Source organism: Puma concolor, chromosome E1 (assembly GCF_028749965.1).
Source record: "Puma concolor isolate L17-30 chromosome E1, mPumCon1.1.hap2, whole genome shotgun sequence".
Taxonomy (NCBI): domain Eukaryota; kingdom Metazoa; phylum Chordata; class Mammalia; order Carnivora; family Felidae; genus Puma; species Puma concolor.
Genome location: NC_141680.1, coordinates 29,359,002 through 29,381,542, shown reverse-complemented (window position 1 = coordinate 29,381,542; position 22,541 = coordinate 29,359,002). Strand labels below are relative to the sequence as shown.

The 22,541-nt window shown below is 36.1% G+C and overlaps 1 protein-coding gene across 8 annotated transcripts in view; it reads right to left on the bottom strand.

Annotated features, from left to right (window-relative positions):
• Window positions 1-22,541, bottom strand: part of TRIM37 (tripartite motif containing 37) — a 146,663-nt gene that overhangs the window by 110,097 nt on the left and 14,025 nt on the right. For all 8 annotated transcript variants that reach the window (XM_086686827.1, XM_086686825.1, XM_086686824.1 and 5 more), the window contains exons 4-8: window positions 21,133-21,249; window positions 17,853-17,940; window positions 14,804-14,926; window positions 9,814-9,937; window positions 8,644-8,711 (exon numbers count right to left, since the gene is read on the bottom strand). In XM_086686827.1, coding sequence (XP_086542953.1) covers window positions 8,644-8,711; window positions 9,814-9,937; window positions 14,804-14,926; window positions 17,853-17,940; window positions 21,133-21,249 — 520 coding nt within the window. The remainder of the gene's footprint in view (window positions 1-8,643; window positions 8,712-9,813; window positions 9,938-14,803; window positions 14,927-17,852; window positions 17,941-21,132; window positions 21,250-22,541) is intronic.

Sequence of the window (22,541 nt, the reverse complement as noted above, 5' to 3'; positions counted from 1 at the left end):
GAACACTGGTATAAATATTTACTTTTAAAAATGATTATTATTTAAATTTCTACTGCATCTGTAGTTATATCCCAATTCTTCTTCCCAATACAATATTTAACACTTCCTTCAATTTTCTTGATAACCGTGCTAGAATTATCTTCTATTTAATGCATGCTTTTCAAAGATCCAATATTGGGTATGCTGATACTCCCAACTATTTCATGGCTCTCTTTTTTGTGAATTACATCACTATCTTCATGATTTCTTTCCATTTTATGCTTCTACACTATTGTTCCTTTATTAGCCTCTTTAGTTGAACACAATTCATTCATTCATAATTTTCTTAAATCGCACTTTAGACTATGTCTTCTTCTAAATATCCATTAGCGAAGTCTGGTATTTTAATAATTTATCATTTTTTTATTTTCTTAGAAATTTTCTTAAATGTTTATTTGAGAGAGAGCAAGCGAGCCCACATGCAGGGGTGGGGTAGAGGGTAGAAGGGGACAGAGGATCTGAAGCCGGCTCTGTGCTGACAGCAGAGAGAGCGATGTGGGGCTCAAACTCATAAACCATGAGGTCATGACCTGAGCCGAAGTCAGACTCAATTGACTGAGCCACCCAGGCACCCCAATAATTTATCATTTCAATTGCAATTCCTCTTAAGCTCAAGAACAATGTAGATATTTAACATATTTCAATGTATATTTGAATACATATGATTTTTAAAATAATATTGGTTTTTGATGTCTACCTTAACTATACTGTGGTCACAGAACATATTCTTTACATAAGTTTCTGAAATTTCTTCAGACTTCTATATAACTTAGTACTTGGCTAGGTATTGAAACTTTTTTTTCTTAAGTTTATTTATTTATTTTGAGAGAGACAGAAACAGGCAGAGAGAGAGAGACACAATCCCAAGGAGGCTCCATACTGTCACTGCAGAGCCCGATGTGGGGCTTGAACCCACAAAATTGTGAGATCATGACCTTGGCCAAAACCAGGAGTTGGACAGACAAGCCACCCAGGCACTGCAAAATGATTTTTTTAATACTGGGTTTGCAAATAATTTTGTAAACTCCTTTTTATGGATTTTAAAAAAATGTTTATTTATTTATTTTGAGAGACAGAGAGAGAAAGAGAGAGAGCACGTGCACATGGGGGGGGGGGGGGGAGCAGAGACAGGGAGAGAGAGAATCCCAAGCAGGCTATGTGCTGTCAGTGCAGAGCCCAATGAGGGGCTCGATCCCATGAACCGTGAGATCATGACCTGAGCTGAAATCAAGAGTCAGACGATTAAACAACTGAGCCACCCAGGCACCCTGGAGCAGTTTCATATGAATTGAAACAGAGCATGTATTCTTCATTTGGGGATGCAGGGCTCCCTATATACCTTTTATTTTTTTTCCACATACCTTTTAGATAAAGCATCTTAATTTATTTTTTTTTCAAATACCCTGTATTCTTACAAACTTCTTTTAGTTGGTGCTATCAGTTTATTAAGTATTTAAAAACTCACTATAGTGATTTTATCAAAATCATTTAATTCTCTGCTTTCTACATTCTGAGTTTATTCTAGAATACAAAATCATAACTGTCCTATATTCATACTCTTTTTTAAAAATTTCTTAGGTTTTATTTATTTTTGAGAGAGACACAGAGACAGAGCATAAGTGGGGGAAGGGCAGAGAGAGAGGGAGACACAGAATCCAAAGCAGACTCCAGGAACTGAGCTGTCAGCACAAAGCCTGATGTGTGGCTCAAACCCATAAACCATGAGATCATGACCTGAGCCGAAGTCGGATGCTTAACCAACTGAGCCATTCAGGTGCCCCTCTTCTTATTCTTAAGGTAGACAGTTCCCTCTTTGTCAGTAGTCCTTTTTACACTAGTAATGTTTTTTTCCTCATTTTAAATTCCTCACCATTCTCTAGATCTATCTCTTATTAAGTAGATCATTGTGTGTTTTTTTAATTCAAATTAATCCTTTACATTTATTTTTTTATTACTGATATTAGTGTCATTCACTGACAATAATACTCAAAATCCAGAAACAATTACTCAATTCAAGCCCTGCATTGAGCTTCATGCTGAGCATGGAGCCTGAGCCTACTTAAAAAAAAAAAAAAAAAGTCGAAGATTGTTCAATCAGATTAAAACATTAGACCCAACTGCATGCAGCCTTTAAGACACAGACTTTAAATATTTAAAAACAAATATATTAAAAATAAAAAGACAGGGGCGCCTGGGTGGCGCAGTCGGTTAAGCGTCCGACTTCAGCCAGGTCACGATCTCGCGGTCCGGGAGTTCGAGCCCCGTGTCAGGCTCTGGGCTGATGGCTCGGAGCCTGGAGCCTGTTTCCGATTCTATGTCTCCCTCTCTCTCTGCCCCTCCCCCGTTCATGCTCTGTCTCTCTCTGTCCCAAAAATAAATAAACGTTGAAAAAAAAGTATTTAAAAAAATAAAATAAAATAAAATAAAAAAATAATAAAATAAAAAGACAGAATAAGATATGTCATGGTAACATGAGTTAAAAGGAAGATGATGTGGCTTTCTTAAATAGATTTCAAAGCAAAAAATTTATGATAAAGTCATTTCAGGGATGCCTTCAGGGTGGCTCAGTCAGTTAAGCATCTGACCCTTGATTTAGGTTCAGGTCATGATCTCATGGTTCATGAGATCAAGCCCATGTCCGGCTCTGGGCTGATAGTGCAGAGCCTGCCTGGATTCCCTTTCTCTCTCCCTCTCTCTTTCTCTCTCCATCTCTCTCTCTTTCAAATAAATAAACTAAAAAAAAAAGAAAAAAAGGCATTTCATAGTGATGTTGGAAACAATTAAGAGGATGTAACAATCCTAGACATTTAGGACCTTAATAGTATGGCTTCAAAATACATGAAGCAAAAACCGATTGAACTGCCAGAAGAAAAGACAAATAAATACACAATTATTGCTGAAAATGTCAACAACCCTCTCTCAATAATCAAACAGGTAGAAAGAAAATCTACAATATAGTAGACTTGAACAACATCACCAACCAACCTGATCTCAAGACACTGCAATCAGAAAAAAACCAAACATTTGGAAACTAAGTAATATGGCTCAAAGAATAACTCACAAAGGAAGAAAATATTTTGAACAGAAATGTCTCAGATTACTAACCCCAGGTTCCATCTTAAGATTTCAGAAACAGAGCAAATTAAACTCAAACTAAGCAAAAGAAAGAAAACAATTAGATCAAAACAAAAATCAAGGAAATAGAAAACAAAAACAACAAAGAAAAACAAAAAGCCAGGTTCTTTGAAAACATCAGGAAAAATAGATATCCTCTAGCCAAACTGATCAGGCAAAAAAGACACAAACTACCAATACCAGGAAAAAGAAGAGGTAATATCACTGCATTCTACAAATTTAAAAGGATAACAAGAGAGGGTGCCTGGGTGGCTCTGTCAGGTGGATAGCTGACTCTTGATTTCTGGTCAGGTCATGATCTCAGGGTCGAGGGATAGAGCCCCATGTCACGCTCTATCCACGCTGAGCATGGGGTCTGCATAAGATTTTCTCTCTACCTCTAGCCCTCTCCCCTGCTCATGAGCTCTAAAATAAAAATAAATTAAAAAAAAAAAAAAAGGATAAGTGAATATTAAGAACTACGTGCCAATAAATCTGGCAAATTCAAATGAAATAATTCCTTAAAGACCGAAACCACCAAAGCCTACTCAAGAAATAAGTAATATAAACTGCTCTATGTCTATTAAAGGAATTGAATTTGTAGTTGAAAACCACTCCACAAAGAAGGCCCCGGGGTGGTGGTGGGAGGAGTGAGCGGGGAGGGTTGGCGGGAAGTGGGTGTGGGGAGACGAACCCAATAAAAAAAAGAAAACAAGGCCCAAATGTCTTCACTGGTGAATTCTATCAAACTTCTAAAGGAACACCAACTCTACAGAACTTATTCCAGAAAACTGAAGAGGGCATACTTTAAAATTCTTTGAGACCATCATTACTCTAATAACAATACCAGACAAGATACTCTGAGAAAAGAAAACTATCATCTAATATCTCTGAGGCATAAAATGCAAAAATTATACACAAAATCTTTTCTAATCAAATCCAATAATTCATTAAAAGGACAGTACATTGACCAAACCAAGGTTTTTAACCCAGAAGTACAAAGTTCATTTAATACTAAAAATAGTAATAATCCATATTAAGAAAAAGGAAAACCATATAACCTTGATACATGTAGAAAAAGAATTTGACAAAATCCCACATTCATTCCTAATGAAAATTCTCATCAAATAGGAACAGAATTCCAAAACCTGATAAAGAATATCTACATTAAACATCCAGCTAACATCATACTTAAATCAACATTATACTAGAAGTTCTGGTCAGTAAAATCCTGACAGGAACTACATAAAAAGCAGATCAAAAAGAAAATTGTGTGTATTCAGAGATAACATGATTATCTGCAGGCAAACCCAGAAATCTACAAAATAGTTACTAGAACTAAACTAAATCTAGCAAGATGGAAGCATACAAGACCAATATACAGGGGCGACAGAGTGGCTCAGTCAGTTGAGCAGCCGACTTCAGCTCAGGTCATGATCTCAGGGTTCGTGAGTTCGAGCCCCTCATCAGGCTCAGTGCTGACAGCTCAGAGCCTGGAACCTGCTTCCGATTCTGTGTTTCCCTCTCTCTCTGCTCCTCCCCCACTCACAATGTGTCTCCCTCTGTCTCTCAATAATGAATAAACGTTAAAAAAAAAAAAAAAAGACTAATATACAAAAACCAACTGTATAAGCACAAAAAATCAGAAATGAACAATTTTTAAAGACACTATTTACTATAACATTAAGAATTCTGAAATACTGAATAAATCAGACATAAGATGTGAAAAACTTCTATCCTGAAAACTACAAAACACTGCTGAGAGAAATTATAAAAGACCTAAATAGTCTTCATGAACAAAGATTCAATATTAAGATGTCACATCTACCTAAACTAATTTATAGATCCAACGCAATTTAAATAAAACCCCAAAACTTTTGTGGTAGAAGTTAACAAGCTGATGGGCACCTGGGTGGCTCAGCTGGTTGAACATCTTACTCTTGATCTCGGCTCAGGATGTGATCTCATGGTTCTCAGGATCAAGCCCTGAGTTAGACTTCCCACTGTTGTCACAGATTGGGATTGGGATTCCCTCCGTCCCTCTCTCCCTGCCTCTCCCCGGCTTGCACATGCGGGCTCTCTTTTTCTCTAAAAATAAATAATAAACATAACGCATTCTCTCTCAAAATAAATAAATAATAATAAAAAAAGAAATTAATAAGCTGATGCTAAAATCACATAGAAATGCAAAGGACCTGGAATAGCTAAAAACAACTCTAAAAAAGAGAAGAGTGAAGTTGGAGAGTTAACACTTTTATTATAAAGCTGCAGTAATGATGGGAATGCAAGCCGGTGCAGCCACTGTGGAAAACAGTATGGAGATTCCTCAAAAAACTAAAAATAGAACTACCCTACAACCCAGCAATTGCACTAGTAGGTATTTATCCAAGGGATACAGGTATGCTGTTTCCAAGGGACACATGCACCCCAATGTTTATAGCAGCACTATCAACAAGAGCCAAAGTATGGAAAGAGCCCTAATGTCCATCGATGGATGGATGGATAAAGATGTGGTGTATATATACATATACAATGGAGTATTACTCGACAATCAAAAAGAATGAAGTCTTGCCATCTGCAGCTTCATGGATGAACTGGAGGGTATTATGCTAAGTGAAATTAGTCAGAGAAAGACAAGTATTATATGACTTCACTCATATGAGGACTTTAAGAGACAAAACAGATGAACATAAGGGAAGGGAAACAAAAATAATATAAAAACAAGGAGAGGGACAAAACATAAGAGACTCATAAATATGGAGAACAAACAGGGTTACAGGAGGGGTTGTGGGAAGGGGGATGGGCTAAATGGGTAAGGGGCACTAAGGAATCTACTCCTGAAATCATGGTTGAACTAATTTGGATTTAATTTTTAAAAAAATAAATAAAATTAAAAATTAAAAAAAAATAGTGATAACTACTTAGCAAGTAATTACCATATGCCAGGCATTTATATTCTCATTCAATCCCTATAGCCATTCTAATAATTAGATATTATTGTGACTGGTTTATGGAGAGGGAAACTGAATTAAGCAGTTTGCCCATGGCTGCACACATGCACTGTCCTGGTCTCTGAAGTACACACTACTAAACTGTATTCTTCTTAAGCCCAAGTAAAGATTGAGCACATAGGACTGGAGACAGCCTCTTCCCATTTATTTTCTCGACTGTAAATGTGTTAAGTGCATGGGGTCCTTGGATGGAGGGGGAATTAGAGAAAATAAAAAAATCTCTTCTTCAGATAGCCCAAGATACTAGTTTCCTAGAAAGAAATAAGGAGAAAGCAGATACTAAAGGAAACATAAAATATCTATATAGCTTTTTTCCCCCCCAGGTGAGCAAAGTTTACAGAAGAAATATACTCTAGTTAAAAACTGAACAGAGAAATGTATAAAATAATCCCACCAGAGAAGATTGCTATTAATAGTTTGTGTATACTTTCCGGGATTTCTCCCACATATAATTCTTTTAAAATAAGATCATTATAGGGGTACCTCGGTGGCTCAGTCTGTTAAGCATCCAACTTCAGCTCAGGCCATGATCTCATAGCTCGTGAGTTTGAGCCCCACATCGGGCTCTGTGCTAACAGCTCAGAGCCTGGAGCCTGCTTCAGATTCTGTGCCTTCCTCTCTCTCTGCCCCTCCCCTGCGCAGACTCTCTCTCTCTCTCTCTCTCTCTCTCTCTCTCTCTCAAAAATACATAAACATTAAAACAAAATGTTAAATAAGATCATTAGGTACACACATACTTTTCATCTAATAATATGTTACATAAATTTTTATTTTTTCCTGGGAGTTCTTGGTGTTACATTGTCTGAATCTACAATAATTTATCTAATATTCTATTGATTTGGACATTTAAATTAGTTTTAAATTTTTCATTATAACAAATATTCTACAATAAACATTTTTATGTAAACATTTTTCAACGTGTATAAAATAAATGTAGAAGTGCAACTGTGCAAGTCAAAGGAAAGGCATATTTAAATTTTTAAGGACTAATGTCAAATATCCTGTGTTTTCTATTTCTGACCCATCACTGTACAAAAGTGCCTATTCCCTTCATATTTTTGCCAATACTGGGTATTATTAATCTTTTTAACATTTGCCAGTGTGAAGAGTGAATTGTATCTTATTATTTTTTATTTAACTGTTAAGTTACTAAGCATCTTTTCATTTGTTTATTTGGCCACTTATATTTTTTCTGTGAATTCCCAATTCTATCTTCTTTTTCTAATGGTAATTTAATAATTTTCTTATTAATTTTGATGAAGTTCACAGATATTAGGGATATTTTAGCATTTGTCTACTATATATATATATTACAAATTTGGTTTCCTAATTTGTCTTTTGACAAATTTTTCTTCTCCTCCTCCTGCTCTTTCTTCCTCCATTTCTTTCTCCTCCTTCTCCTCTTATCTCTTTCTGTCACTCTCTCTGCCATATAGATGTTTATAATTCTTTTGCCAAAGGTTTATGACCTTTGGACTTCAGGTATTTATTAGAAAGCCATTTGATAGTCCCAAGAGTATACAAATATCAATTCATGTTTTCTTCCAGTACTTTAATTTTTTTTCATAATCAAATAGTTGATCTAAGTTGATTTCATTCAAATTTAGTTAGGAATCTAGGTTTTCATGTAAAATCATCTGCTTTAAAATGTCTGTTTTAAAAATATATGTGTTAGCATATGAGTCAAATAAAACAACCCTGGTGACCAGATTTGGCCACAGAATGACATAAATAAATAAATAAATAAATAAATAAATAAAGCTACAGTAATGAAAAATAGTGTGGTATTGGCATAAAAATAAATCAGTGGAACAAAACAGTCTAAAAATAGACCAATGTATATATGGACAACTAGTTTTTTAAAAAGATACAAGGACAATTCAGTGCAGAAAGGCTGGTCTTCAACAAATGGTGCTAGAAAAAACAGCCATAAACAAATAACAAAAACAAAAAACTACATTGGATCCACACCTCACATTAAAAAAACACAATAGCGTGCCTGGATGGCTCAGTTGGTTAAGCGTCCAACTCTTGGTTTCAGTTCAGGTGATAATCTCATGGTTCATGAGATCGAGACCCATGTCGGGCTCTGCACTGACAATGTGGAGCCTACTTGGGATTCCCTCTCTTCCTCTCAGGGAGTCCCTGCCTTTCTCCCAAAATAAATAAATAAACATTAAAAAAAATAATAATAACATAAAATTCAAAGACAACCATAAAACTAAATATAAAACCAAAAACTACAAAACCTCTGCAAGAAAACGTTAAGAAAAACTTTTTGCAATGTTGCATTAGGTAAAAATTTCTTAGCTATGACCTCAAAAGACACTTCAATAAAGAAGATAAAGGGATGGCACGTAAGTTCACGAAAGGATGCTTAACAACATTAGTTATAAGACAAATGCAAACTAAAGCCATAATAAATAATTTTTAAAGCCTGTGGACAGATTTTATTAAATTTCATTTATTATTTCATCACCTGGTGCTCTACCTCCTGAAGTAGGGATTCCAACAGCTCTGTTTCTTGTGTTAGAGAGGTCTTCTGACCTATTTAAAAACAGCAAAACACCAACACTGGTTTAAGAATAAAATTAACTTTCACTGAACATAGTCAATAACAAAGAATCAATTTCAATTACGTGAAACTTCACTATAGCTACCCTAAAAAATTTCACCAGAACTTTAAAAGGTTCCATTTAGGGGTACCTGGGTGACTCAGTTGGTTGAGCGTCTCACTCTTGATTCTGGCTCATGTCATGATCTCACAGTTGTGGGAACAAGTCCTGCATTGGGCTCTGCACTAATAGTGCGGAGCCTGCTTGGGCTTCTCTCTCCCTCTCCCTCTGCCCCTCCCTGCTCGTGTACATACTCTCTAAAATAAGTAAACATTTAAAAAAAAAAAAAAAAAAGAAAAAGGTTCGATCTAATATTGTAGTAGCTTTGACAAGGGGATTTCAGAATCAACCATAACTATAGTTCTAGACAAACTGCAATTAAGGTCAATTAAATTCATAAAAGAATACATAATACTATACTCTGGAAAGACATTAAGGTTATTGTTTCTTCTAAAGGAATATAAAAGATCTAGCAAAGTAAATTTTTTACTCAATCAACTCTTCTGAAGTAATTCCCCCCTGCAAAATTTAACTGTGGCTTAAAAAGAAGAATACAGTAAGTTGGCCAGATGTTACATTACATGTCAACAAAAGATATGTTCTTTAAACATAAAAACCTGTGAAAACAAAAAACAATGCCCAGACAATTACAGTCTTAAGAAGCTGAAACACACAAGAATAAACGAATTATCATTATAGAATTACTATTAAAAAAGTAGGAAAAAAAAAAAGAAAAAACTTTAAAAAAAGGTAGAAATAAAAAAGAAAAAGAAGAAACCACTTTGCATGTTGGGGGGAAAAAAAAAAGATGATGAAAGGCAGGCATGTTTGCCAAATCAGGCCATTTCTAGAAGCATACATACCCAAGAGGTTAGCAGGAGTTATATTAATTAGGTATAATATTATTTGATAAAGGGACATTTAATAACTGGAAGTTTTATTTTTGAAAGCAATCTTTTCCTCCCTAGCCTATTTGATTCTTTCTAGATTGGCTCAAAGCATCAAATATCCCAACAGCATAGAAAACCACTCACCCATTAGTGTTATAAGCTTATTCTTCAGCTGTGTGTCTAATCGTGCAATCATCATCTCCACTGCATTCCTAATTTCCCGAACACGCTCATCTTTTGCATTTCGTACAGCTTCTACATTTCTTTCCTAGAAGGTGAACAAGTAAAAAAAATTTGATTGAAGAATTTTTAAAATAGAAGCAAACATACATTAATGCAATCACTGCAATTATTCTTAAAGTCAGTTGATTTCCTCTTTTATGTAAGCCAATAATACTTTTTTAAAAATGTTCATTTAATTTTGACAAAATACAACATACTTTCCTGATAAAAATCCCCAAGGAAGTAGAGGCAGAATGAACATACCTCGAGATCATAAAGGCCATATATGAAAAACCCACAATTAATACCATCCTTGAGAAAAACAGACCTTTCCCCCAAAGTTCAGGAACACGACAGGGATATCCACTCTCACCAGTGTTATTCAACATAGTGTTAGACAGCCTCAGCAATCAAACAACAAAAAGAAATAAAAGGCATCCAAATCTGCAAGGAGGAAGTCAAACTCTCACACTTCACAGACAACATGACTGGAACACCCAAAAGACTACCAAAAAAACCGCTAAAACTGACCCATGAATTCAGCAAAGTTGCAGGATATAAAATCAATGTACACATATCGGCTGCATTTCTATACACCAATAATGAAACAGCAGAAAGAGAAATCAAGGAATCAATCTCATTTACAATTGCACCAAAAACCATAAAATACACAGGAATAAACCTAACCAAAATGAAAGATCTATGCACTAAGAAGTACAGGAAGTTTATGAAAGAAATTGAAGACACAAAGAAATGGAAAAACATTCCATGCTCATGGATTGGAAGAACAAATATTGTTAAAATGTTGACACTACCCAAAGCAATCTACATATTCAATGCAATCCCTATCAAATTAATACCAGCATTATTCACAGAGCTAGAACAAATAATTCTAAACTTTGTATGGAACCAGAAAAGACCCTGAATAGCCAAAGTAATGTAGAAAAAGAAAACCAGGGGCGCCTGAGTGACTCAGGTGGTTAAGCATCTGGCCCCTGATTTCAGCTTAGGACATGATCTCACGGTTTGTGGGTTCAAGCCCCACATCCACATCGGGCATGGATGGCATGGATCCTGCTTGGGATTCTCTCTCTGCCCCTCCCCTGCTCATGCTCTCTCTCTCTCAAAATTAATAAACTTAAAAAGAAAAAATTAAAACAAAAAAATTAAAAAGAAAAAAAAAGAAAAAGAACCAAAGCTGGAGGCATCCCAATTCCAGACCTCAAGCTATATTACAAAGCTGTAATCATCAAGACAGTACAGTACTGGCACAAAACCAGACACACAGATCAGTGAACAGAATAGAGAACCCAGAAATGGACCCATAAACATATGGCCAACTAATCTTTGACAAACTAGTAAAGAATATCCAATGGAAAAAAGTCTCTTCAGCAAAGGTATTGGGAAAACTGGATAGCAACATGCAGAAGAATAAACCTGGACCAATTTCTTACACCATACACAAAAATAAACTAAAAATGGATGAAAGACCTAAACGTAAGACAGGAAGCCATTAAAATCCTAGAGAAGGCAGGCAGCAACCTCTTTGACATTGGCCATAGCAACTTCTTACTAGTCACATCTTTAGAATCAAGAGAAACAAAAGCAAAAGTGAACTACTGGGACTTCATCAAGATAAAAAGCTTCTGCACGGCGAAGGAAGCAACCAAAAAAACTAAAAGGCAGCCTACAAAATGGGAGAAGATATTTGCAAATGACACATCTGATAAAGAGTATCCAAAACCCATGAAGAACTCAATACCCGAAAAACAAATAATCTACTGAAGAAATGGGCAAAAGACATGAATAGACACTTTTCCAAATAAGTGGCTAACATCCAGATGGCTAACAGACACATGAAAAGATGCTCAACATCACGTACCATCAGGGAAATACAAATCATAACCACAATGAGATACCACCTCACACTGGTCAGAGTGGCTAAAATGAACAATTCAGGCAACAAAGATGTTGGCGAGGATGTGGAGAAAGGGGAACCCTTTTGCACTGTTGGGAATGCAAACTGGTGCAGCCACTCTGGAAAACAGTATGGAGGTTCCTCAAAAAATTAAAAATAGAACTACCCTACAACCCAGGAGTTGCACTACTAGGTATTTATCCAGAGGATAAAAAATGCTGATTTGAAGGGACACATGCACCCCAATGTTTATAGCAGCGCTATCAACAACAGCCAAAGTATGGAAAGAGCCTAAATGTCCACAGACTGATGGATAGATAAAGAAGATGTGGTGTGTGTATGTGTGTATATACACACATATATATAACAATGGAATATTGCTCAATGATGAAAAAGAATGAAATCTTGCCATTTGCAACAACATGGATGGAAATGGAGGGTATTATGCTAAGCAAAATAAGTCAGTCAGAGAAAGACAAATACCATATGATTTCACTCATATGTGCAATTTAAGAAACAAAAAAGGGAAAGTGAAGAAAAATAAGATAAAAACAAAGAGGGAGACAAACAATAAGAGACTCTTAAATACAGAGAACAGAGGGTGGCTGGCAAGGAGTTGGGTGGGGGGAAGGGCTACATGGGCAATGAGCATTGAGAGCACTTGTTGGGATAAGCACTGGATATTACATGTACATTTAGTGATCAATCACTAAATTCTATTCCTAAAATCATTATTACACTGTATGTTAACTGCCTTGGATTTAAATTAAAAAATAAAATTAAATACATAAAAATAAAAAAATAAAGGAGTATATTAAATAGGGATCAAAACATCAGCATTACCTAATAAAGTATCAAAATATCAGCGTTACCTAATAAAGGTCATACTGGAAGAAAAAAAATGTTTACTTATTTGGGGGGCAGGGGGGAGATAACGTGAGCAGAAGAGGGACAGAGAGAGAGGGAGAGAGAATCCAAAGCAGGCCCCTTGCTGTCAGTGCAGAGACTGACACAAGGCTCGATCACATGAACTGTGAGATCATGATCTGAGCTAAAATCAAGAATCAGAGGCTCAACCAACTGAGCCACCCAGGTGCCCCAAGCCAATAATACTTTTTAATTGTTTACATATCATAGGAAACTCACTGTTTTAAAAAACTGTGCACTGAACCAAATCAGGAATGATATTCTTAAAAATAAACAAAACATAATAAAGTACATGCTATTTTAACAGTGTAAGACAATTACAAAAAAATTGTTTGGGGAGTCTGGCTGGCTCAGTCAGTGGAGTGTGAAACTCTTGATCTCTGGGTTGTGAGTTTGAGCCCCAGCTGGGTATAGAGATTACTTAAAAGTAAAATAAAATCTTAAAAAATAAACGCTTCAGGTACCATATACAAAATACATACATACTCAAAGCCCCAATCATATCTCTGATAGAAAACCACTATACAAAAATAAAAATATATACTAATACCAGGTTCACATCATGCAAAACCCTAGAACAAATAAAAACTCAAAAACCATTATCTATTCTTCGGGCGCCTGGGTGGCTCCATTGGTTAAGTGTCCAACTTCGGCTCAGGTCATGATCTCGCAGTTCATGAGTTTGAGCCCTGCATCAAGCTCTCTGCTGTCAGCACAGAGCCTGCTTTTCATCCTCTGTCCCTCTCTCTGCCCCTCCCCAACTTGCGTGAACGTGCTCTCTGAGCGTGCTCTCTCACTCTGTCTCTAAAAAATACACATAAAAAGAAAACATATCTATTCTAGTTTACATAGTTTTTAATTTTTTTCAGAACAGAGGAAAAAAAATAGAATTTTCAAAGACTCCAGAGTACAATGTAGATTTCATAATAGGATGCTACCAAAATTAAAAAAGCAATCTTTCCTATACTTATTGTTATTATAAATACAAACAATAAGAAAATCAACCTAGAACACCCTCCTTAACAACCAAATAATGTTGCCAAGAGAAAAGAAAAGAAAGGTAGTTAGATGAAGTCCAAAGAGAAGTCTTTCAACTTGTTTATATTCCAAAACTACTTTGTAGGTAGCATACACACAACTCAGAAACACTACTATAAACAATGGTTTGAATCTTCATTCCTGAAAGGGTAAAACAAAGATATCTTAAGTTAGGAATGGTCTGTAAAACTCACTAGTTACAACTGGCCTTCTGGCAACATTAAACAAAATATATTTCAAAAGTACATTCAGTACTTAAATGTTTGAAACTTAACACATTTCCCCAAATAATACTTCAAATGGTAAATAGCTTACCAAAGCTGTTCGACCCATAAGGTATCTAAAGAGTAGTGTTAAATATTACTCTTTCAATTCTGCAGAGTTCTAATTCAAGGCATCAGAAACAGTTCATTTATTGGTAGCAGAAACTCTCCCAAAACCTGGGAGTCCAAAGAATGAATGACTTAATGACTTTTTAAAAGTCAGTATTGATTGTTTAGGAGTCAATTATTGACTCTGTATCAAACAGGCTTATTTATTTATTTATTTATTTTTTTTTTTAATTTTTTTTCAACGTTTATTTATTTTTGGGACAGAGAGAGACAGAACATGAACGGGGGAGGGGCAGAGAGAGAGGGAGACACAGAATCGGAAACAGGCTCCAGGCTCTGAGCCATCAGCCCAGAGCCCGACGCGGGGCTCAAACTCACGGACCGCGAGATCGTGACCTGGCTGAAGTCGGACGCTTAACCGACTGCGCCACCCAGGCGCCCCTCAAACAGGCTTATTTAACTCATTCATTGATTCTCTTAATTCTGCATAAGGCAATTCTCTGGCTCCAGCTGTGGAACAGGCCAGGGGTTTAGATGCAAATTCCTTAGCTGTCTGAAGTTAGTAAAACTGACTATAAATATACTTTATCAAATTTTCAAGTATCAATTTCAATATAATTGATTTGTACTGCAAAAACATATATATTATATATGATAAACTATAAAACGGATAATGATCTTTCAGTAGTAGTCTTACCACTTCTTGAACTAAGCTGATCAGTTCCATGAGACGCCGACGAAGTTTGGCTACTTCTTCATTCACTTTAGTAACATGCTGCTCATAAATTTCTGCCAAAGGTTTAAAGGTATGTCCACCATGCTATTTGAAGTAATAAGAATAATTTTAGAACATTTTCTTTTACCTTATTCATTTACATTTCTTTATTAACACTCTATGGATGCTAATAAACTGGTTAGTAGTTTACTTTTTTGGCTGTCTTTACTTTGTTAAAATCAACCAGAGCTTCCTTAAAATCACTTGGCCCATATAGGAAATCCTTAAAGATTGTAGCATAGGGGTGGCTTGGATGGCTCAGTCAGTCAAGCATCCAACTTTGGCGCAGGTCATGATCTCACCGTCCATGAGTTCAAGCCCTACGTTGGGTTCTGTGCTGACAGTCAAAACCTAGAGCGAGCTTCAGATTCTGTGTCTCCATCTCTCTCTGCCCCTCCCCTGCTTGCGCACTCTCTCTCTCAAAAATAAACATTAAAAAAAATTTTTTTTAAAGAACTGTAGCAAAATGTTTACATTTATCTAGAAATCTTTACTCATTTAAAAGAACCAAAATCTTTAACCATGGTTCCAACCACCTGACACAACTTTATTTGCCACTTTCTTCTTCATCAGCACTAGCCTTTTCAAGTTCTCAAACTTCTTTTCAGTAGGCCTTTGCGAAAGTAACTCCTTCTTACTCAAAAACAATTTTCCTTCATCTTCCCTCCCCAAACTCTTCACCTTTTAATTACTACTCATCCTTGGGAGCTTAGCTCAGTCTTACAGGGTCAGGTCCCAAAGTTATTCACAGTTATCAGCACTGCATAAACATCCCTAATACCTATTACGACAATTAAATATACAGAACTGTTTGATATCTATATTGTTTATCACTAAACCGCCAGTCTCTAGCACAACTGAATTAATTAGTAAGACACTGAAAGGACACTATTAGCAAAGCAATACACTCATTCCTTACTCCACAAAGAATTACTGTAGAGACAGAAGACTCATTAATCCATTTGTATTCAAATAATTTTTGAGAGCTAACAACCAATTTTCTTTTTTTTTAATGTTTACTTTTTAGAGAGAGGGACAGAGTGAGAGCAGGAGAGGGGCAGATAGAGAGGGGGAGACACAGAATTCAAAGCAGGTCAGAGCCCTGTGCTGACAGCTCAGATACAGATCTCAAACTCATGAACGGCAAGATCACGACTTGAGCCGATGTCGGACACTTAACCAACTGAGCCACCCAGGTGCCCCCTAAAACCAATTTTCTGTCCAATTTTAGTACTATAACTTATAACTCTCTTAATATATAGAACTTGAATTTATATTGTAAGAAACTACCTATTAATGGAAAAGTCCTCACTAGCATTGTCTTATCCAACCAAAGCACCTAAACATAGCCTGTAAGATAAAAAAGATGTAGATTTTTGCATGTCCACTTAAAGTATAGAAAAGAATGTTTCCATTGCTTCTTACCAAACCCATGCATTTAAGAACTAAATTGTAAGAATTCAATTTTTCTATTCATCAAATTAGAAATACATTATTCAAATCCTAACAGAAAATTCTATATTGAGCTCTACTCAACCAAGTTGCCTGTCATTCTCTCCCTAAAATATGCTAATGCCCAAAGAGTGATCAATTCTCATTGCTGACAGATATGTCTAGTTGTCTAACAACTTTCTACTCCTACTATAACTAACTCTCCCCACCAAGAACCTATCGTTTTCTTTTTTTTAACGTTTATTTATTTTTGAGAGACAGACACCGAGCACAAGGAAGAGAGGGAGACACAGAATCCAAAGCAGGCTCCAGGCTCCGAGATATCAGCACAGAGCCTGACGTAGGGCTTGAACTCACAAATTGCAAGATCATGACCTGAGCCGAAGTCGGTCGCCAAACTGACTGAGCCACCCCAGAGCCCCAATAACCTATTGTTTTAATTTTCAAGCCTATTTACATTAATTGTACCTATTACATAAGTACACTTTTAATTAAATATTAATCAGACAATAAGACAACTATGAAATAAAAGCTATTTCCAGGAAAACTAACTTGAATGTTTTAGACTTGATAAAAGGTACAATACCTTTAAAAACTACTTTTGAATTAGATTGGAAAAGAAAAAAAATTATAAGATCCAGATGTTTGCATTCGTATTGTTTCACAAATACCTAAAGTTATTGTTCCATTTTTTTTTTTTTTAATTTTCTTTAATGTTTATTCATTTTTGAAAGACAGGGACAGAGCACAAGCAGGGGTGGGGCAGAGAGAAAGGGGGACACAGAATCGGAAGCAGGCTCCAGGCTCTGAGCTGTCAGCACAGAGCCTGACGCGGGGCTCAAACTCACAAACCGCGAGATCACGACCTGAGCCAAAGTCGGACGCTCAACCGACTGATCCACCCAGGCACCCCAAGTTATTGTTCCATTTTAAAGAAACCAAAATTGGAAATTGTGGCCAGGACATCAGATCAACTGACCTTTAATCAAAGATAAGACCTTGATCCTACAATAAAAGATTTGCTAATGAATATAAATTTTATACATTTTTTTAAAAATGTTTCTTTATATTTGAGAGAGAAAGAGAAAGACAGACAGACAGACAGACAGACACAGACATGGGGCAAGCAGGGGAGGGGCAGAGAGAGGAGGAGACAGAATCTGAACTAAGCTCCAGGCTCTGAGCTGTCAGCACAGAACCCAACGCAGGGGCTCGAACTCACAAGCCATGAGATCATGACCTGTGCCGAAGTCGGACACTCAACTGATTGGGTCACCCAGGTGCCCCAAATTTTATAGGTTTTCCATTAAAATATATATTTATGTAAGAGGTAAACATCCCACATCAACATCTCCCACTAAAGAAGTCTGTGGTATGATACCTTCTGCTAAAATCAGACATATTTAATTTTCAACTTTATAAACAAGAGTAAAATATTATTTTCTATCTAAATCAAACAAGTATTTCAGTGCTTTCCAGTCTCTAACTAAAAGTAATGTGCTAAATTTGTTCTACTCACCATTCCTCCCCAAAGTGCACACTGATGGCAGATACACTTCTTACAAGTCCAGCAAAATACACTAAGTTTTTCATGGTGATTTTCACATCTATATGTTATGAAAAGAAAATACGATTTAAATTAAATAAATTAAAACTAAAACATAATTACCTCAACAAATTCCTACATTTGGGAAACAGGTCAATCAATTTTAAACAATATCTCAGCAAACAATATAAAATACATTCCATAGCTTTCATAAATTAAACTAAAGAATCACATGTGGACGCAAATTTTAAGTACTGTTTTCATTAATTGATAAAGACTTTAAAATCATATGAAAAACGCAGACTAATTTCTAAATAAAGTATAAATACAACATCATTTCCTAGCATCACTGTAGAAGATAGGTTCACATTTTGGGCAAATCACATTATGAGTCTATACCTACCCAAACATGTATGCGTGTCCCCCACATGTGGCCAATGCTAAAAATAATCAAGACACATGCAACTGTATACTGTAATGCCATATTCTCATGAGAAATGAACAGCTCAATTTTAAAAAATGAGTTTCCCCTTAAGTTGGATATCCACATACAAAACATGAATTTGGACCTGTTTGCGAACTGAACTTCATCCTCCCCAAATTCCTTTTAGAGGCCTAATGTAAATGTATTTGGAGATACAGCCTTTAAGGAGGTGATGAAGGTCAAATGAGGTCATAAGGGGAGAGCCCTCACCCCACAAAACTGCTGTCTATACAAGAAGAGAAAGACACCAGGAGTATGTGAGGAGGAGCCTTATCCAAGTCAAAGAGAAAGGCTTCACCAGAAACAACCTTGATTAATACCTTGACCTTAAACTTTCAGCCTCCAAAACCATTAGAAAATAAATTTCTGTTATGTAAGCCAACCTGTGGTATTCTGTTATGGCAACCTTAGCAGACAAACACCTTTAGCTTATATCATATGCAAAATTTAAATCAAAGTAGATCAAAGACCTAAACATAAGACCTAAAACTATGTAACTCTTATAAGAAAACATTAAGGAAAAGCTTCATAAAGGAAAACATAAAGGAAAATCCACAATATTGGATTTGGAAATTATTTCTTAAATATGACACCAAAAGCACATGCAACGGAGGTAAAAAATAAATAAATTAGACTACATCAAAATTTAAAACTTCTGTACATCAAAGGATACAAGAAACAGAGTGAAAGGCCAATCTATGGAATAGGAGACTATATTTGGAAATCCTATACCTAATAAAGGAGTTAATACCCAAAATACATAAAGAACTACTACAACTCAACAGTAAAAAACAAAAGCAAAAACAAAAACAAAAAAACCTGATTAAAATATGGGGAAAGGACTTTAACAGACACTTTTCTCCACAGATATACAAATAACCAACAAGCATATAAAAAGATGTTCAATATCCTAATCATCAGATAAATGCAAATCAAAACCACAAGATATTTCTTCATACTCATTAAGATGGCTATTATTAAAAAACAAAACAAGTTTTGGGAAGGATGTGGAGAAATTGGAATCCTGTATATTGTTGGTAGGAATATAAGAAGGTACAGCTGCCATGGAAAACACTATGGAGGTTCCTCAATGTATTAAAAACAAAATTCCATATAATCTAACAATACCACTGCCAAGTATATATCCAAAAAAGGGGTGCCTGGCTGGCTAAGTCAATACAGCATGCAACTCTTAGGTTTATTTATTTTTTAGAGAGAGAGACAGAGAGACAGAGAGACAGAGCACTAGCAGGGGAGGGGCAGAGAGACAGGGGGAGACACAGAATCTGAAGCAGGCTCCAGGCTCCGAACTGTCAGCACAGAGCCTGATGTAGGGCTAGAACTTACAAACTGTGAGATCATGACCTGAGCCAAGATGGATGCTTAACCTACTGAGTCACCCAGGCACACCCAGCATGCAACTCTTGATCTCAGAGTTGTGAGTACAAGCCTCACATTGGGTGTAGAGATTACTTAAAAATCCTTAAAACAAACAAACAAACCAAAAAACTTGAAGGCAAGGTTTAGAAAAGATGAACACATTATGAGCATTGTTCACAACAGCCCAAAAGTGAAAGCAATCCAAATATCCAACACATAAACAGATATACAAAATGTGATACAAATACATGGTGGAAAATTAATCAGACTTAAAAAGGAATGAAATTCTGACATATGCTACATTATGCAAAGTCAAGGATGGTAGTAGCAAAATGACAAATACTGCGTAATTTTGCTAACATGAGTAATCCAGAGTAGTCAAACTCAAAGAAACAAAGTGAAATGATGGTTGCCAGGGCTGGTAGGAGAATGGGGAATTATTGTTTGATGGGTGGAGAGTTTCAGATTTCCAAGATGAAAAAGTTCTGGAGATTGGTTGTACAATGTGAATATATTAAACACTATGGAACTGTATGCTTAAAAATAATTACAACAGTAAATTTTATATTTTATATAAGTGTATTTTACTACAATAACAAAATTTTTTTTTTAAGTTTCTGTTACCTATAAAAGAAACATACTGTTGCATTTCTTAAAAAGATTCTCACTGGGGCCCCTGGGTAGCTCAGTCAGTTAAGCATCCGACTTTGGCTCAGGTCATGATCTTAGCGGGTTTTGAGTTTGAGCCCTGCACTGGGCTCTCTGCTGTCAGCACAAAGGCTGCTTCTGAACCTCTGTCCCCCGTTTCCCCCTCCTTTGCTCATGCTTGCTCTCTCAAAAATAAATACACATTAAAAAAAAGAAAAAGCTTCTCACTAATGGAGTACACTGAGCTTAGAGAAAATACCTAAATGCGTCTACATTTTATTTTCTCATTTGTAAGTAATCTGAATACCAAAAAGAAATTAATGAAAGTATAAAAAAACGGCATATTAGATACTATCTGTAAGCTCATTTAGCATATTTAGCATATTTCCATAGTACAAAGTTTAACATAGCTTTTATAATAAAGGAAATTTATCAGAACAATTCTTTATCAATGGCCTATATGCATCTTCAGCAGACCAAGGGGAAGAGGGGCCAGCTGACATCAAGAACAAAGAAGAGAGACTTAGCAAACACTAGCAGTTCCACTCCTTTTCTCAGAGGCTCTAATAAAAGAAGCCCAATCAAGAGTTAGAAGGGTCTTTCAAAATAGTGATACTGATACAATGCCAAGAGAAAAATACTTAAGTGTTCACCTATAAAACGAAAAAAATTTTCAATAGTGTCGTTAAAATAACACCTATCAACATCTATGAAATACTCAAACACAAGTTGAGGGCATACTTGTCCTTTTCATTTTCTTCATGTTTGGTGAGACTGCAGAGTTGAAGAGTATCAAGCTGCTGGGTTACTTCTTCTGCCCAACGACAGTTTACTAGTTCTCGTAGCTGGAGTGGAGCACTGGAGAAAAAATATGTACATATACTCCAATTCAGGAATTTGAGATTATTTTCTAACATAAACACATTCCAAAGGTAAATATGTGAGATGATGAAAGTGCTATCAATGGGGAGAATCCTTTCACAATACATACATACACATATCAAATCATCACAAGGTACACTTTAAATGTCTTACAATTTTATCGGCCAACTATACCTCAAAATATTAAAAAACAGAATTACCATATAATCCAGCAATACCACTTCTGGGTATATATAAAAAAAAACTGAAGGCAGGTCTTGAAAAGATGAACACCCATGACCATAGCAGCATTATTTACCTTAGCCCCAAAGTGGAAGCAATCCAAATGTCCATTACCAGATTAATGAATAAATGGAATGTGTTACATATATATGATGGAGTAATAATCAGCCTTAAAAAGGAATGAAACTCTGAGGCTCCTGCGTGGCTCAGTGGGTTAAGCATCCGACTTTGGCTCAGGTCATGATCTCACATTTCATGAGTTTGAGCCCCACATCAAGCTCTGTGCTGACAGCTCGGAACCTGGAGCCTGCTTCAGATTCTGTCTCTCCTTCTCTCTCTGCCTTTCCCCTGCTCACACTCTGTATCTCTCTCTCTCTCTAAAAAATAAACATTAAAAGGAGGCGCCTGGGTGGCTCAGTTGGTTAAGCATCCGACTTCAGCTCAGGTCATGATCTCACAGTCCGTGAGTTCAAGCCCCGCGTCGGGCTCTGTGTTGACAACTCAGAGCCTGGAGCCTACTTCAGATTCTGTGTCTCCCTTTCTCTCTGCCCCTCCCCTGCTCATGCTCTGTCTCTCTCTGTCTCAAAAATAAGTAAAAACATTAAAAAATAAATAAACATTAAAAATTTAAAAAAGGAATGAAACTCTAACATATGCTACAACATGCATGAACTGTGACATACAAAGTGAAGGAAGACAGTTGCAAAAAAAAATTATCAAATAAAAACATACTCAAAACAGAGTTCACAACATATTCATACCATATTACTATTAAAATAATAACAGACTGAATGAGAAGTATGGTTTGCAACTTATTTTTACATTAATGTCATTTACAAAAAAAAATTCCAATTACAGATTGAATTCTCAATACCTTAAAGTTGTACTATCCAAAATGACAGCCACTAGTCACAAGTGACTATTTAAAATTTTAATTATTTTTTTAAGTTTTTTTATTTTTTTGAGAGACTGCAAGCATGCACAAGCAGGGGAAGGGCAGAAAGGGAGGGAGAGAGAATCCCAAGCAGGCTCCACGCTCAGCACAC